The following is a 14,171-nucleotide window of genomic DNA, read 5'->3' as shown; positions in this document are numbered from 1 at the left end:
GGAGCCGTGGCTGGTGCGTGGCCTTACATTGGGCGGGCGCGGGGCCGGGCCGCGGCTCAGTCGGGAGACGCGTCACCGGCGTTACCAAATGCCACTCGAGCGGCCTCCGGGGGGAGCGAGAATCCGGGCCGACGCTCGCTTTGGAACGTGGTCATCGATCTGAGAACCTGCGGAGACACGGGAGGGACACGGGTCAGCGCAGCCAGGCCGGGCCCCGCGCAGCACCCGGCCTGCGCCCCCCACCTCCCCTGGGGATCGCGGCCACGGGCAGACGGGTCCTTGGAGCTGGCTCTGCCCCACGCTGACCTTGGGCCCAGCCACGGGCAGGCCACGCGCAGGGCCCTGGCGGCACGGAGCCAGGGCGGAGGCTACAGAAACCGTCCCCCCGACGGGGATGTGTTGGCGGCTGCAGGGAGTGCCCAGATGCTTGGGCCATCCCTACGGCCTGGTACTAGCCCTGCAGCACGGGCGACGTGGCGCTCGTGGCTCCCGGAGCTGCCGATGAGCCACCGCCGGGTCCGGCTGCCCCTTCCCAGCACACGTCAGCCCAGGCTCAGCCCCGCGTGGGCTCTGCCCAGACCCCCTTCCCTCCCGAGCCGGGGGGTTACCATCGTGCCAGCGAGCGCATGCAACCCGCACCCCAGGCGCCACCTGTGTTAGACTCAGAGCTACCCGCAGCCCCCGCTGGAGCCACGGGCCATGCTGGCCCAACGATCCCAGCCCAGGTCCTGCCCGCGCAAACCCTTCCTGCGCCTCCCCCTCTCCTTAGCCCCCTCCCCAAGCCCTGGCTCCGGCCCTATTGAGCTGCAGCGCAGGGAAGGCCAGGAGCCAGAGCTCCTGGGTTCACTGCTGCACAGAGGGGCCTGTTTCCCCCAGGAAGCCGCACGGTGGCACACAGGACAGGGCTGGGCAGCGAGTCTGCGCCGGGGGGGCCAGCTCAGGGGGTGGGGGTGCCTGCCTAGCCTGCCCTGGCTCACGCAGGGGCTGCGGGTGCTGTGGCCTGCCACGTGGCCCAGCGCCCGAGCTGCAGGCAGGCACAGCTGCAGGCCCTGCTCTTACCAGACAGGCTGAAGCTGGACTCGTGGAGGTCCCTCATGCCCCCGTGTCGCGTGGCCGGCCGGGTCGGGGTGTCTGCCAGGGGAGTCCCCGTCTCTTTTTTCCCAGCATGCATCACCACAGCCACGTCCCCCAGGTATGGGGTGCGGTCCACACCCTTAAGCTTTAAACTCTAATAAAGGAAGAGAAACAGAGAGAGCCGTCAGCGCCCGGCAGGGGCTGGGCAGCGGGGCCCTACACCCCGTCTCCTCGGGCCTGGCCTGGGGCTGGCAACGGGGCAGGGGAAAGGAGGCCTGATCTGGGGGGAGTGGGGGGGCAGGATGCCTGGGTTCTGCCCCATGGGCGCCCTGGGCACCCCTGCTGAGGGCGCTCACAGCAGTCTGCAGCCGGGCGCAGTGCAGCGGGGTCGTGCCGATTGCAGTGCAGGCGCAGTGCAGCTCATGGGGGGCAGGGAAATGGACGGCGCAGAGGGGCTGCACAGATGGGCAGGGGCATTCTCCATGCTTGCCGCCCCCAACTGCTGCACACGGGCCCCCGCTGGTGCGGGGGACCCTGCAGCCACATCGCGGCCAGGCCTGTCCCCCGACATCCCCCAGTGTTTGCAGGAGAGCCCTGGGGGAGTGAGAGGGGGATGTCCAGACCACAACCCCCATGCCCCAGGGACACCCCACCACGGGGGACAGGGTCAGGTGCCCAGTGGGATGCTGTGATGGGATCCCGCTGGGATGGGGCTACCCTCACGTATCCCTGGGGCAGGGAGCAATGCCGCACACAGGTCTCCACACGGCCAGGACCAGCCTGGGCCCCGGGGCCACCAGCCAGTGCTGAGTGTCCCCCCAGCTCTGACCCAGGATCACAGGATCCCAGAGATCACGTCTAGTCCAAGCCCTGCCTGAGACAGGATCAGCCCCGTCCAAACCAGCCCAGACAAACCCGGTGTCTGACTTTGGAGCCACACAACACAGTCACCCCTGACAGCCCCAGGTACAGGGGGGCTGCGGCCACCAATGTCCTCCTGCTGCCGGGGGGGTCCTGGATGCTGCAGAGAGCCCAGGCCAGGCTCTGCCCCGCACTGCAGGGGAAGGCAAACCCCCACAGTCCACACCAGTCTGAGCAGGGGGGGAAATCCCTTCCTGCCCCCAGTGCAGCGTGGGGCTGAGCCTGAGCGCAGGGGCAAGACCCTCCACCAGGACCCTGCAGGGTTGGTGCCAGGAGGAGCATTGGCCCAGTCCGGCCCCATCCCCAGCCTTGGGGTGGGGTCAAGAATGGAGCTGCTCCTGCCCTGGGCACTGGGCCAGGGGGAGCACTGGCAGGCAGTGCAGGGTGGCGTGCAGCAGTGGGCAATGCAGGGTGCAGGGGGAGGACGGCGCAGGAGGGTTTGCAGTGCCAGGCGGGCGCGGGGAGGTGCAGCGCGGTTGCAGCCAGGCTGTAGCAGGGCGCAGCACAGTGCAAAGCAGCGTAGCGCGTGTGGGGAGGAGGCCCTGAGGGTGCAGTACGGGGCGCAAGGCGGGTTGCAGCAGGTGCAGGACACAGAGCCACTTGCAGTGCCAGCTGCAGTGCGGTTCAGGGTGGTTTGCAGCAGGTGCAATGCGCAGCGCAGGGTGGGTGGGGGGCAACTCAGTCGGGCTGCAATGCCAGGCAGGGGCAGGGTCCCCCACTCCCAGTCGCACTGTGCTGGAGACACTGCTGCCCATGAGAGGGCTGCTGGCCCCAGCAAGCGCCGGGCACCCTGCAGCCAGGCTGGAGGCCAGGCCCATCCCGCTGCCCCCAGCGCTCAGGGGAGGGACCCAGAGCCCGGCGGGGGGAGTGGGGGCAGGGGAGAAGAACATCCAGACTGTGACCCTCTGTCCCAAGCCACTCAATGGAGAAGCTTCCTTCCCCCTGCCCAGGTAAGGTCCAACCCTGGAGCAGGGCTCTGCCAGCCCCACACAGCATGGGGGGCAGGGAGCAATGGTGCAGACTGCAGAGCAGGGCATAGCGTGGGGAGACCCTGGGGGGTGCAGCACAAGGCAGTATGCAGCAGGCACAGAGCAGCTCGCAGTGCCAGGTGCATTGCATGGCAGTGGGGCTTGAGCCCTGTGCAAGGCGGTTTGCTGGGCAGGGCAGAGCCTTGGGAAGGTGCAGTGGGGCTGCAGTGGAGCAAACGACAAAGCAATTATGGCGCAAAGCGGGTTGCAGCATGGTGCAGGGCAAGGCGCAGTGCAGTTTGAAGCACAGACGCAGCGCAGGGTGCAATGCAGTGCACGGCGGGTTGCAGCAGGCGCAGTACAATTCACAGTGCCAGAGTCCAGCTGGGTGGGGGCAGGGCCCACTTCACGCCCGCCCCCACAGCTGTGCCTGGGACATGTGTCCCCTATGATGCACGTGACCCACGGAATGTCCCTGTGACCCCCAAACTTGCTCCCCGAGATAGGCACCAGGGACCAAGGTCCCAGAGCCAGCACCGGAGGGGCCGTCGGAGCCTGGGGGGAAGGGGGGGGCCTCCCTGCCCTGACCCCACCTCCCATCCCACTCACGGCCACGTCCAGCCCACGGTCCTTGGCCCATGCCAGCCACTCATCCCCTTACCCTGTCACGGCGGCTCAAGGCTCCCCGCACTGCACCAAGGAGATGCAGTGGTCTGGAGCCCCCCAGCTCCCTCCCTACCTGCCCACTCTGGTCAGCCCCAGAGGCATCAGCCACAGTGTCCTGTGGACTCTGGGGGACATGGGGGAGCGTGGCTGTTTGACCACATGGTCGAGGACCTGGGTTCAAGTCCCCGACCCAGAGCTGGGCGCCGGAGCAGGAAGCTCTGCCCCACGTGGGTCTCTGCCATCACCCAGCACAAGCCCAAGGCCACACGGCCATGCAGGGAGGGAGGCGGGTGAGCCATGGCAGCCCCTCCATGCCCCCAGCCTCTCCTGCCGGCACAGAGATCCTGGGTGACGTGGCCATGGGCCAGGCCTGCAGAAGTGAAGGGGCTGCCACGGGAGTGCAGGGAGCGGAGAAAGCCGCACCATGTCACGTCATGCCCTATCATACCACGCCTGACCCTGACATGCCATGCATGACACTGCTGTGCCCTGCCACCTGCTCCTACCTTCTCCCGCTGCACGAGCTTCTTGTAGACAGCATCTGGGAAGGAGCGGAGGGGGCAGAACTTGCCAGTGCCCTCGGCGCACATGAAGACGCCGTTCTCGTAGACCACGCGCCCGCGGCTGATGGTGACCAGCGGCACCCCGTGGCACCGCATGTTCTCGTACAGGTTCACATCCCCTCCCTGCACCTGGGTGCTAGCTGAGATGGTCCTGGGGGGCAGAGGACAAGTAGCCGGTGAGGCCAGCACTGGCTAAGGGTGGCTGTGGGCAGACCCAAGCTCCCAGGGGAGACCTGCCAGCACTGGGCACGTGGCCATGGCTAGGTCAGGTGCCTCTGGGCCTCGCAAGGTGGATCCCCCCACCTGCCCAAGGGCTCAGAGATGGGGGCACGATTGGGGGCACATACTTGGTGGCCTCGGGGTCCCAGACAACGATGTCAGCGTCGGCGCCGGGGATGACGCGGCCCTTGCGTGGGTACAGGTTGTGGATCTTGGCGGCGTTGGAGCTGGTCACGGCCACAAAGCGGTTCTCATCCATCTTGCCCCCAACCTGCAGGTGGGTGCAGTGGGTGAGACATGGGTGCCCCCACCCTGTTTGGTCACGGTCCCCGTCCCACCCCGCTGCCCCTCCTGGATGTGCAGCTGGACCTGGAACGGGGCTGCTGACACTGCCCGCGGCACCAATGCCCACACGTGGCTAGCAGCACCGTCCACCCCACAGGCCGACACACAAGGCAGGACCCACAGCCAGGGGGGCTAAGCTGAGCCTGGGGTCCTGGCCCAGCCAGCATGTGGCCTCCTGGGGGGCTCTGGACCCACAGACACAGCAACAGTGCCTCTTTCCCCCCCAGCCAGCACCATGTACCACGCCGCGCTCCCAGATGATGCTCATGCGGTCCTGGACGCCGCTGACGCCATGGGGGATCTTGGTGAAGTCCTCTTTGCCCATGGCCTTCTGCTTGGTCGTGAACGGCCGGTGGTCCGAGGCCACGATGTTCAGGGTGTCGCTGTTGGGGGAGAAGCAGCAGGTGTCACTCACGGGGGAGCACAGCAGGGTCTTCCTGCACTGGGCAGGGGCAGCACCTCGCCTAGGGATCCTGGCACCGCCGGGCATGGGCTTCCGAGGGCCAGTGGCCCCGGCCAAGACAATCCAGGCGCAGCGCTGCCTGTGCTCTGCTGTGGGGATTTCTGCTTGCCGCATGGGTCAGGAGGGAGTTTTTTTCCCTTCCTGCTGCTCCATGTGTCAGGGGGTTTTAAGTCTCCCCCAGAGGTGCTGGCTGCAATGCTCCTGCTGGCACCAACCCTGCAGGGTCCTGGTGGAGGGTCTTGCCCCTGCGCTCAGGCTCAGCCCCACGCTGCACTGGGGCAGGAAGGGCCTTGCCCCTGATCAGACTGGTCTGCACTGGGGGGTTTTTGCCTTCCTCTGCAGCGGGGGTACGGCCTCGGCCTGGGGTCTCTGCAGGACGTTGGCAGCCACAGTCCCCCTGTATCCCGGGGGCAGGGGCGATGCCTGGGGCTGTCAGGGGTGACTCTCATGTGGCTCTGAGGCTGGACACGGGGTTTGTCTGGGCTGGTTTGGACGGGGCTGATCCTACCTCAGGCAGGGCTTGGACTGGATGCAACCCTGCAGCTCCCTGCCAGCCCCACGGCCCTGGGTTTCTAGGACTCACAGCCTCTGGGAACTGCCCCAGTCCAGAGCCAGAGCCCAGGGCTCCCTGGGAACCCCCCGTGGCCCCGGCGGTGCCCGTACTTGGCGAGCAGGCTCATGAGGTAGTTGGAGGTGTTGGTGTCCAGGCGCAGGGGAGGCACGGTGACGTAGGCCGCGGCATGGGACCAGTCCTGGTGGTAGTAGTGCAAGCCCGTCAGCGTGGCGTGGGCTGTGGTGGTCTCGGCATACACCACCTTCCCTGCCAGTGCGAGAGAGAGGGGTTGCTCGGGGCTGGGGCGTCCCCGTCCCCATCCCCATCCCTGGTGGGTTTGGCTCCTGCTGCACTGCTGGCCGGCCTGGGGCTGGTTGACTCGGCCGATCCCTTGAACGCAGCTCGCTGGGGCAGCTGTGTCACCCCTGCTGGATGGGGAAACTGAGGCATGGGGCTTCCCCTGGGACAGGGCCTCTTGCCCCCAGGACATGCATGGTGCCCGTCCGAGGGCTTGGCCAAGCCTCCATCCTTGCTGGCCATGGCCGAGGGGGGCAGGGGGGTCAGCATGCGCCTGAAGGGTGTGTGGGGGGCACTGGGGGCTCCTGCTGTGGCTCTGGGAGCTCTGGCTGAGCTGAGGTGACCAAGGGGCCTGGACCCAGACCCCACAGCTCAACCCAGGCATCCCTGGGGGGCCCCGAGTCGCTTGCCATGGCAGGGAGGGGGGTGCTGAGCAGCAGGGGATGGCCGAGGGGCTGTCCTCACTGTGGGGGGCAGGGGAACTTTGGGGGCACAGACCCTCGCCTGGGCTGTGGTGGGGGAAGGGGCCAGCCTGGGGTACTGCAGGGCCAGGCCTGTTTCCAGATGCGGGCAGCTGCTCTATGCCATGTGTGAGAGGCCTGGATGCTGGGGTACTTCAGGAGCTGTCACACAAGGAGGGGATGGGGGTCCCTAGGTGCAGGGGAGGCGGAGCGCTGCATGCTGGCACTGCAGCCTGTGCTGTCCAGCCCGGCGGGGTTCCAGGGCTGGGCCGTGGCCTTGCTGGGGCGGGGGCGTCTGTGCCTCGGCCACGCAGCCTCACCTTGCATCTTGGCAGCCGCCACGACGTCCCCGGCCGACATGCTGGACACGTTGACCAGGTACACGGGGCAGTGGGTCTGCAGGGAGACAGGTGGGGTCAGTGCCGTGCTGACCACAGGGCTCCTGGCCCAGCACCCACCTCTGTTCCCCCAGGCCACGGCCCAGCTGCCCCGTCCCATCCCCCCACCCCCGGAGCAGGGCTGTTCTCCGCCAGGGCAGGAGCTCACACGCAGACACAGATGTGCTCACACATGCACGTGCACACACAGAAGTGCATATGCACCCAAATGCATGCAACAGAGGCACTCACACGTGCAGACATACCTGTGTGTGCCCACGCAGATGGACATGCACACACACATGCACAGACACGTGCACACATGCAGACAGACCTGCACGCACACACACACGGTGTCTGACCTCCATTCCCAGCATGTGCTCCCCCGAGACCTGCCTGCCCCCAGCCCCCTGGGGGCCCAGGAGGCTGGTACAGGGAAGCCCCCAGCCTGGGGGGACGGCACCACCCGCTCACTCCGCACGGCGGCCTCCCTCTTGCCCCTCCCTGCAGCCCCAGCACTGCATCCGCTCCCCCACGGACCAGCCCGTGCCCAGCTCCCCCCACAGCTGGGGCGCAGGATGAACCAGGTGGCCTGGGACTGGCCCACAATCTGCTCCTCCTGCCCCGCTGCCCACAGCATCGGAGTCTGGGATGGGGAATCCTTCCTCCCACACACACAACTGGGGCTTGAGCCTCTGGCTATGCAGCGGGGGTGCTGCACCCCACGGGCAGGGGAAGCGTGGGCAGCAGGAGCTGGGGTATGTTTGGATGGGGAACCCAGGTGTCTGGGAGCGGCCAAACAGCTGGAATGAGAGTCCAGGAGGCCCGGGCAGGGGCAGAGGGCCCACGGGACCCAGGGCGGGTGTGGCAGAGACTCACCCTGTTGGCGATGGTGATCACACGGTGCGTGGCCTCAGCTTCCAGCTGCGGAGAGAGAACGCTGTGACCCCGTGGCACCTGCTGGTCCCTACCCCCCTGGGGTCCTGGGGGGCAAGGGGCTGAGGTCCTGGCTGTCCACACAGCCCCAGAGCACGGCACAGCTGCTGCAGCCAGGGCCTGGCAGTGGGACTAACAGACAGGCCCTTCTGGACAGATACCCCCCAGGGCAGCACCAGAGCGGGGCACGTGCTGCTGGGGGCATTGGTGGAAAGTGGGGGGCCTCAGGGCTCCAGGGGAGGTGCCTGCCCCTGGCACAGACACAGCCAGGGGTGGAGGGGGGAAGCAGGGCATGTGCCCTGGGGCTGGGGGTGCTGTGGGGACCGAGCTGAGCCACGGGGCACACAGGCATCTCTGCAGCCTGGGACAGACCCAGCCGTGGCTCTGTGAGGATGTGGGGTCCCTGGAGCGGTGGAGGATGGTGGCCCAGCATGGCGTGGCCTGGCTCAGCTCAACCTGGCATGGGCTTGCTGCTGCCGGGCACTCAGACCCTCTCCCGCCCCACACACGCAGCTGCCTTCAGGTTCCCCTACCCAAGTCTGTGCCCTGCAGCAGCAACTTGCTGGGCTGGGGGGGCAGGGGCAGAAGGGGTCCAGCCGTCCCCACCCCGGCAAGGTCCCAGTTGGGCCCTGGTATGTGTGAGCCTGCGGCTGGACTTCACCATACCTCCTCTGGCCGGCTGATCTCGATGCCCTCTGGCCCTGTGATGCCCAGGTCCAGCGCCTCCTTTGCACCCTGGAAAGGGGAGAAAACGTCACAGCAGGGGCTGGGGTCAGTCCTTTGCCCCCCCCCCAGCCTGGGCCTAGCCTCGTCTGCACTCGCCCAGCCCCACAGGGTGCGGAGGGGCCCTGGATCCCTGCGTTAGCATGAGGCTGGGCAGGCAGGACTGTCCCCTAAGCACCCCTGTGGCCCCCCACGTTGACCGTGGCACAGGCCAGGAGGGGGAGTTGAGGCTCACCTCTGCCACCAGCTCTCCGTTCTCAGCGTGGACACGTGCGACGGCGCCCACGTCACGGCAGGCGCGGAAGACCTGGTAAAGCTCGCAGTCCCGCAGCATGTAGAGGTCCTTGTAGGTCATGAACATCTGGAACGAGTTCACCCCCTTCTCCCGCACCAGCGTCTCCATCTCTGCCTTCACCTGCCGGAGGACAGCGCCGTGCGGCTCGTCTCAGTGTGGCCTGCCCCAGTCCTGGCTGGTGTCTGCTCCCCCTCGGCCAGTGCCCCGGCATAAAGGATGCTCTGCACCCCCAGGACTGGGCCAAGCACAGAGCAGCATGGAGCCCTCGGCCTGGGGGGCAAGGAGAAGCTTCCCTGGCACGAGGACACCCCATGCTGGGCCCATCCAAGCCCCGGCGTGGTCGTAGCAGCGCTCACCTTGGGCGCCCACCAGGTGATACCAACGTGCAGGGCGTAGTCACAGCAAACCTTGGGGTCAGCCAGGCTCCGGCACTTTTCGTAGGCATCCACCAGCGACATCTCCTTGTCCGGCAGCACGTGCCCGATGATCATGGTCGTGCCCCCAACCAGGGCAGCCTGTGGATGGAGACACCAGCATCACATGGGGATGCCCCCTGCCTCAGCATGGAGCAGCCAGCAGCCCTGGGGCCAGCCACTCACCGGACACCACGCACCCCACAGCCTGCCCTGCCCAACCCCAGCAGCAAGGTGGGCATCTCCCCGTTCACAGCAGGGCTGGGGGCTCTGGGGGCGAAGTGACAGCTCCAGAGAGGCCGCCAGGGCACCGGGGGGTGCAGTGCAGGGCTGGAACAGGGCTGGGGGGCCGTGCCCAGACAGGGCAAAGGCTGCGGACACTCATGGAGGCAGCTCAACAAGGGAGAATCAGCTTGGGAGTGACTGGCAAGTAGTGAATGCTGACATGTGACCTGCCATCTTTAGGTTTCAGAGTCAACGGCCAAGCTGTAAAGGGCTGGCCAGCTCCCAGACAGCAGTGCCGAGGAGCAGAAGGGAGATGAGCTGCTCGTGCCCTGCCTTGCTGGGGGCACAGGGCTGCCTCTCCCTGCACGGCTGGGGCCCAGCTCCCGGCTCAGGGCAGGGCTCATTCACGAAGCAGGCTGGGACCAGGCCTCTCGGCACCAGCCCCGCGCCCCCAGCACACGCGGCGCAGCAAGGAGGAGCCCGGGGCTGCTGGGACAATAGGTGCTGTGTGGGGAGAGCTCCCGGCACTGCTGGAGGCACCAGGCACAGGCGAGCGGGGGTTTGTGCCCTCCCGCCCGGTGCCAGGGGCCAGCTGCAGTGGATCTGGGCCCAGGGGAACAAGCTCCCCCACCGATGTGATGCCCCTGCCTCAGGGGCCCTGGCGTCAGGCCGGGGCATTCACAGCTGTGCTGCCTGTGCAAAGCCAAGTCCTGTGGGGCTCGTGTGCACGCGTGGTGTTGCGTGTGCATTCCAGGCAACTGCCTGGGCCCTGCCGTGAGCCCCCAGGATGCAGACCCCCTCTAGGCCCTCGCCTTACGACCACTTCAGCCCTGCCCCACGTCCAGCCCCAAGCCGCTCAGGGTCCCCTGCACCCCAGTCGACTGGTCTCCAAGCCTCTGCCTGTCTGTGCCCGGTGGCATCCTGTCACCTGCCTGGGACCCGCTCCTGTTCCTGCGCCCCGACATGGAGCCCAGAGCTGGGCCAGGACCTGGCTGCAGCCTGACGGCACTGGGCACAGCAAGGCCACGGCTGGCACGTGGCCCCAAGATGGCGTGCCACGGCCAAGCACCGCACGCACCAGGCTCCAGGAGGTTGGATGAACTTGGGGGCTCCTTGCCCAAGAGCCTGCGGCCTAGTGGGGCTGGGGCCGTAGGTTGCAGCCACGTCCCAGAGAAGCAGCGGGTCAGCCAGAACAAGGAAGGGGATCTCCACCCCCAGCCTCCTCTGCAGCCCCGGTGCTGGGGGGCAGGTGCCAGGCCCCTGTGTGGCCCAAGGGTGGGACAAGGCTTGCAGCCAGGATGGGCGTCCTGCCCCTGGCAGGGGGAGCAGAGCTGGCCAGGCACTGGGCAGCGCCCGGAGCCTGAGGATGCCCCTCAAGGCTCCCCCAGCCCCTCAGTCAATCCCATGCCTCTCCGTGGGGCAGTGCTAGGACCTGGGCTGCCTGCGAGTGCCTGGGGGCCAAGTCAGCTACGCTTTCCTCTCCAGGCAGCCCCCACAGGGTCCTGCCAGCCCCACGGCTCTGGGATTCTCTATGGGGAAGCAGGGCCCAGCTGCCCAGACACCCCCAGAGCACCCTGACAAGGGGAGGGGCAGTGGCAGAAGCAGGTCGAAGCCGGGCAGGCTCCAGCCGGGCCCCCCATGGCAGGGCGGTGGTACCTTGGTGCCGTGGTAGAAGTCGTCCACACAGGTGGCGTTCATGAAGGTCTGGTGGAAGTGGGTGCTGGTGTCGATGCCACCGGGCAGGACCAGCTTGCCCGTGGCGTCGATGACCTTGGCGCCGCCGGGGATCATGAGCTCGCGGCCCACCTGCTGAATGACGCCGTTCTCGATGTACACGTCCGCCTCCAGCGTGCAGTCGTCATTCACCACCTTGCCCCCCCGGACCAAGATCCGCATCGTGGCCGCGTTGGCCAGCATGGCTCTGCTGGGCAAAGAGACACGCATCAGAGCCCGGGCCCCACGCCCCAGCCTCCCTTGACCCTGCCTGGACCCCAGCATCCCAGACCAGCGCCCAGAGCTGGATGGGACCCCGGTGCCCCAGCCCCTAGTCCATCACACCCTGCTCCTGGGCACCGGCCCCAGACCCAGTGGCCGGGCAGGGGCAATGGGGTGGCCGGGCTCTCGGGGAGGCTGCCACAGGGGATGCGCCTGCCCGGTGCCCCTCTGCTAGGCTGGATCAGGAAAGGCCCCATCAGCCTTGCGCTGGCATTGAGGGCTGGGGTGAGCGCGGGGGAAGGGGTGCCCCGCAGAAGGGAGCAGGGGGAGACACACCCCACACAGAAGGGGGCAAGTCCAGGAGGTGCTGGCCAGATGTGCACAGGGCTCATCCTAGGATGTGGCCCCTGCCCCATGCCCGGGCAGTTGGCCCCGTGCCCTGGCCCTGCCACACAGCTCCCCCACCCACACCTGTTGGCCCCTGCGACTCGGATGACCTCCAAACTCCCCCACCCTGTACAACCCCTCCCGGTGCCCCGCGGTGCAAATGTGGCCCCAGCTGCTCTCACCCCAAACGAGCCAGTGCCCGCGGCCTGACCCAGGCCCCCTGCGCCATGCCAGGCTGGGCAGCACCGTCCTGCCCTGGCAGGGCAGATGCAGGGGCTGTGCTCCTGGTGGGGGCAAGAGGGGGCCACACGATGCGGGGGGGAAGACGCTATCTCTGTCCCGTGGGGCTACAAAGCACAGCCCCCTCCCCATCCCTGCCTGGCTCCCCGAGCAAGACCTCCTCCCTGCCATGTGGGCACAGCACCAAGAACCAGGACGCCTCGAGGCAGGCTGACCCAGGACCCAGACCTTGCACCCAGCTCCCCTTCCAGACGTGCCCTTTGACCCCGTGGCCACAGGGACCTGCCCCACACACCCAGGCAGGGTCCCGGTACTGGCACCCAGCCCAGCAGAGCTCCACAGGAGGCCAGGCCATGCTGCAGGATCCCGTGACGTCTGGCCCCATGCCGTGCTGGGCTGCAAGATGCCGAAGGCTCAGATGCATCCCAGGCCCGGCTCCCACGGGGCTTGGGGAGCGCCGAAAACTTCCTTCCTCTTCCTTGCTCTAGGTCCCTGCCCCCGGGCGGCCTACCTTTCCTGCTGCTCCTGCATCTCTGCCTCCGAGAGCCACTGGACCGACCAGCCGGGGCCGGGCGTGGGCTTCCAGAGGCAGGCGCCGCGCTGGCCGGACATGGCCAGGCGGCTCGGCTACGAGCTACCAGGCTGCAGCCCCGGCTCCTCGGCTGCGAGCAGGATGCACGGTCTGCGGCAGGCTCGCGGCACGGGGGGAGCTGCTGCAAGGCAAGCGGAGGTGCCATGAGCCGGGGGGTGACCGGGGCCCTCGAGGCACCGGGTTCAGGGCAGAGCCATTTCAGCCGGCTCCATGTGCCGGAAGGTCGTGGCCCGCGCGGTGCCGGCTGCAAGCAGAGATCCCAGGGTACGGCCCAGTTGGTACCAAGCGCTGCATGGGCCTGGATTCAGGCTCCCAGCTCCTCTCCAGGCGGCCACGTCCCAGCCACGTGCCGGAGGAACCATCCACGCCGCCGGCAGCTGGATGCCTGATGCCGAGCATTGCCCGCAAGGCTGCTGACTGGGCTGGAAGGGGTGGGCAGGGAGCCCTGCTGCAAGAGACAGGACTCCCCTTCAAGGGCCATGGCCCCCTGTGCCTTTGCACAGCTCAGGACACACGGGGCTGCCCCCGCGGCGTTTTCCAGCCTGTTGCTCCAGAGCCGACTCGGTCCACAGCACGACACAGCCGGCGCCTGCTCCAGGCTTCCCGCCGGCTCCCACCCCCCCCCCCCCTGCCACTGCCACTGCCTGCAGCCCGGGTAGGGGGTGACCCAAACCCAGGCCCAGCTCAGTCATGCAGACGGGCCGGTGAGCTCAGGGTGGCGGCGCACACGTGAGGACACACAAGGCACCAGGCATGGAGACACGTGCAGTCAGGCAGCACACAAGACGGAAGCACCGGTGTCCCTCTCCTAGTCGTGGCATCAGGAGCCACGTGGCTCTCACAGCCTCCGAGCAGAGCCCTGGCCTCAGCGGGGTCCCATGCTCAGCCCCCAGGACAGACAGACAGAGGCTGGAGTCCATATAGGCCCCCCAAAGAGCTGCAAAGCTGGGGTTGGGGTGGCCTCTCCCAGGCAGGTGGCTGGGATCTGGGCTCGACTCCTGGGACCTGCCGGCAGCCCCTGGGCTCTGCTCCCTGCCCCGGGGGTCCCAGCTCTGCAAGCCCTCCTGCAGCTGCTTTGCTCCATGCAGCACCTGCCAGGTGACCGGCCTAGCTCCCTGGGGAGGTTTCCCCCCTTCCCAGCAATGGCAGCCCCCTGACTCAGCCCCTCCGGTCTGGAAGACGCCCACCCCCCAGCTGTACCCCCCACCCTGGGGTGGGGAGCATCCCATGATCCCTGGTGCACCCGCTCCCAGCCCCACAACCCCGAACAGGTCGGAGTTGGCTACAGGAGCATGCCTAGGCCCTGCTGCAGCTGCAGCACGGAGGGGACAGGCCCCCCCCGGCCGGCACGCATGCTGCTGCGGGGGAGCGCCGCCGTGCCGCGTGCCCGAGAGCGCTGGCGGTGCTGAATTATTGATGCGCTGGCGGCTGGCGCGGGATGGAGCCATGCATTATTCAGCCCGCGGCAGGCTAGGCCACGTGCTGCTCAGGGCAGGGGGGCTACGCCATTCCCCCGGA

At 67.8% G+C, this 14,171-nt stretch overlaps 1 protein-coding gene across 2 annotated transcripts; it reads right to left on the bottom strand.

The window, feature by feature from the left end:
- Positions 1 to 6: 6 nt before the first annotated feature.
- Positions 7 to 14,081, bottom strand: DPYSL5 (dihydropyrimidinase like 5). Of its 2 annotated transcripts, XM_006032370.2 has the most exons (12): positions 11,156 to 14,081; positions 9,218 to 9,376; positions 8,802 to 8,981; positions 8,510 to 8,578; positions 7,787 to 7,831; positions 6,851 to 6,926; positions 5,883 to 6,039; positions 4,998 to 5,139; positions 4,540 to 4,682; positions 4,136 to 4,343; positions 1,060 to 1,228; positions 7 to 167 (listed from the first exon to the last, which is right to left on the bottom strand). In XM_006032370.2, the coding sequence occupies exons 1-12, from the start codon at positions 11,495 to 11,497 to the stop codon at positions 82 to 84; spliced, it is 1,776 nt and encodes a 591-aa protein (XP_006032432.2). In that variant the 5' UTR covers positions 11,498 to 14,081; the 3' UTR covers positions 7 to 81. The 2 variants fall into 2 exon arrangements, with proteins under 2 accessions (XP_006032432.2, XP_006032433.2); XM_006032371.2 differs by lacking the exon at positions 1,060 to 1,228.
- Positions 14,082 to 14,171: the final 90 nt, after the last annotated feature.

This window comes from Alligator sinensis, unplaced genomic scaffold (assembly GCF_000455745.1).
Source record: "Alligator sinensis unplaced genomic scaffold, ASM45574v1 scaffold8_1, whole genome shotgun sequence".
Lineage (NCBI taxonomy): Eukaryota > Metazoa > Chordata > Crocodylia > Alligatoridae > Alligator > Alligator sinensis.
This window is presented reverse-complemented; position numbering and strand designations above follow the sequence as displayed.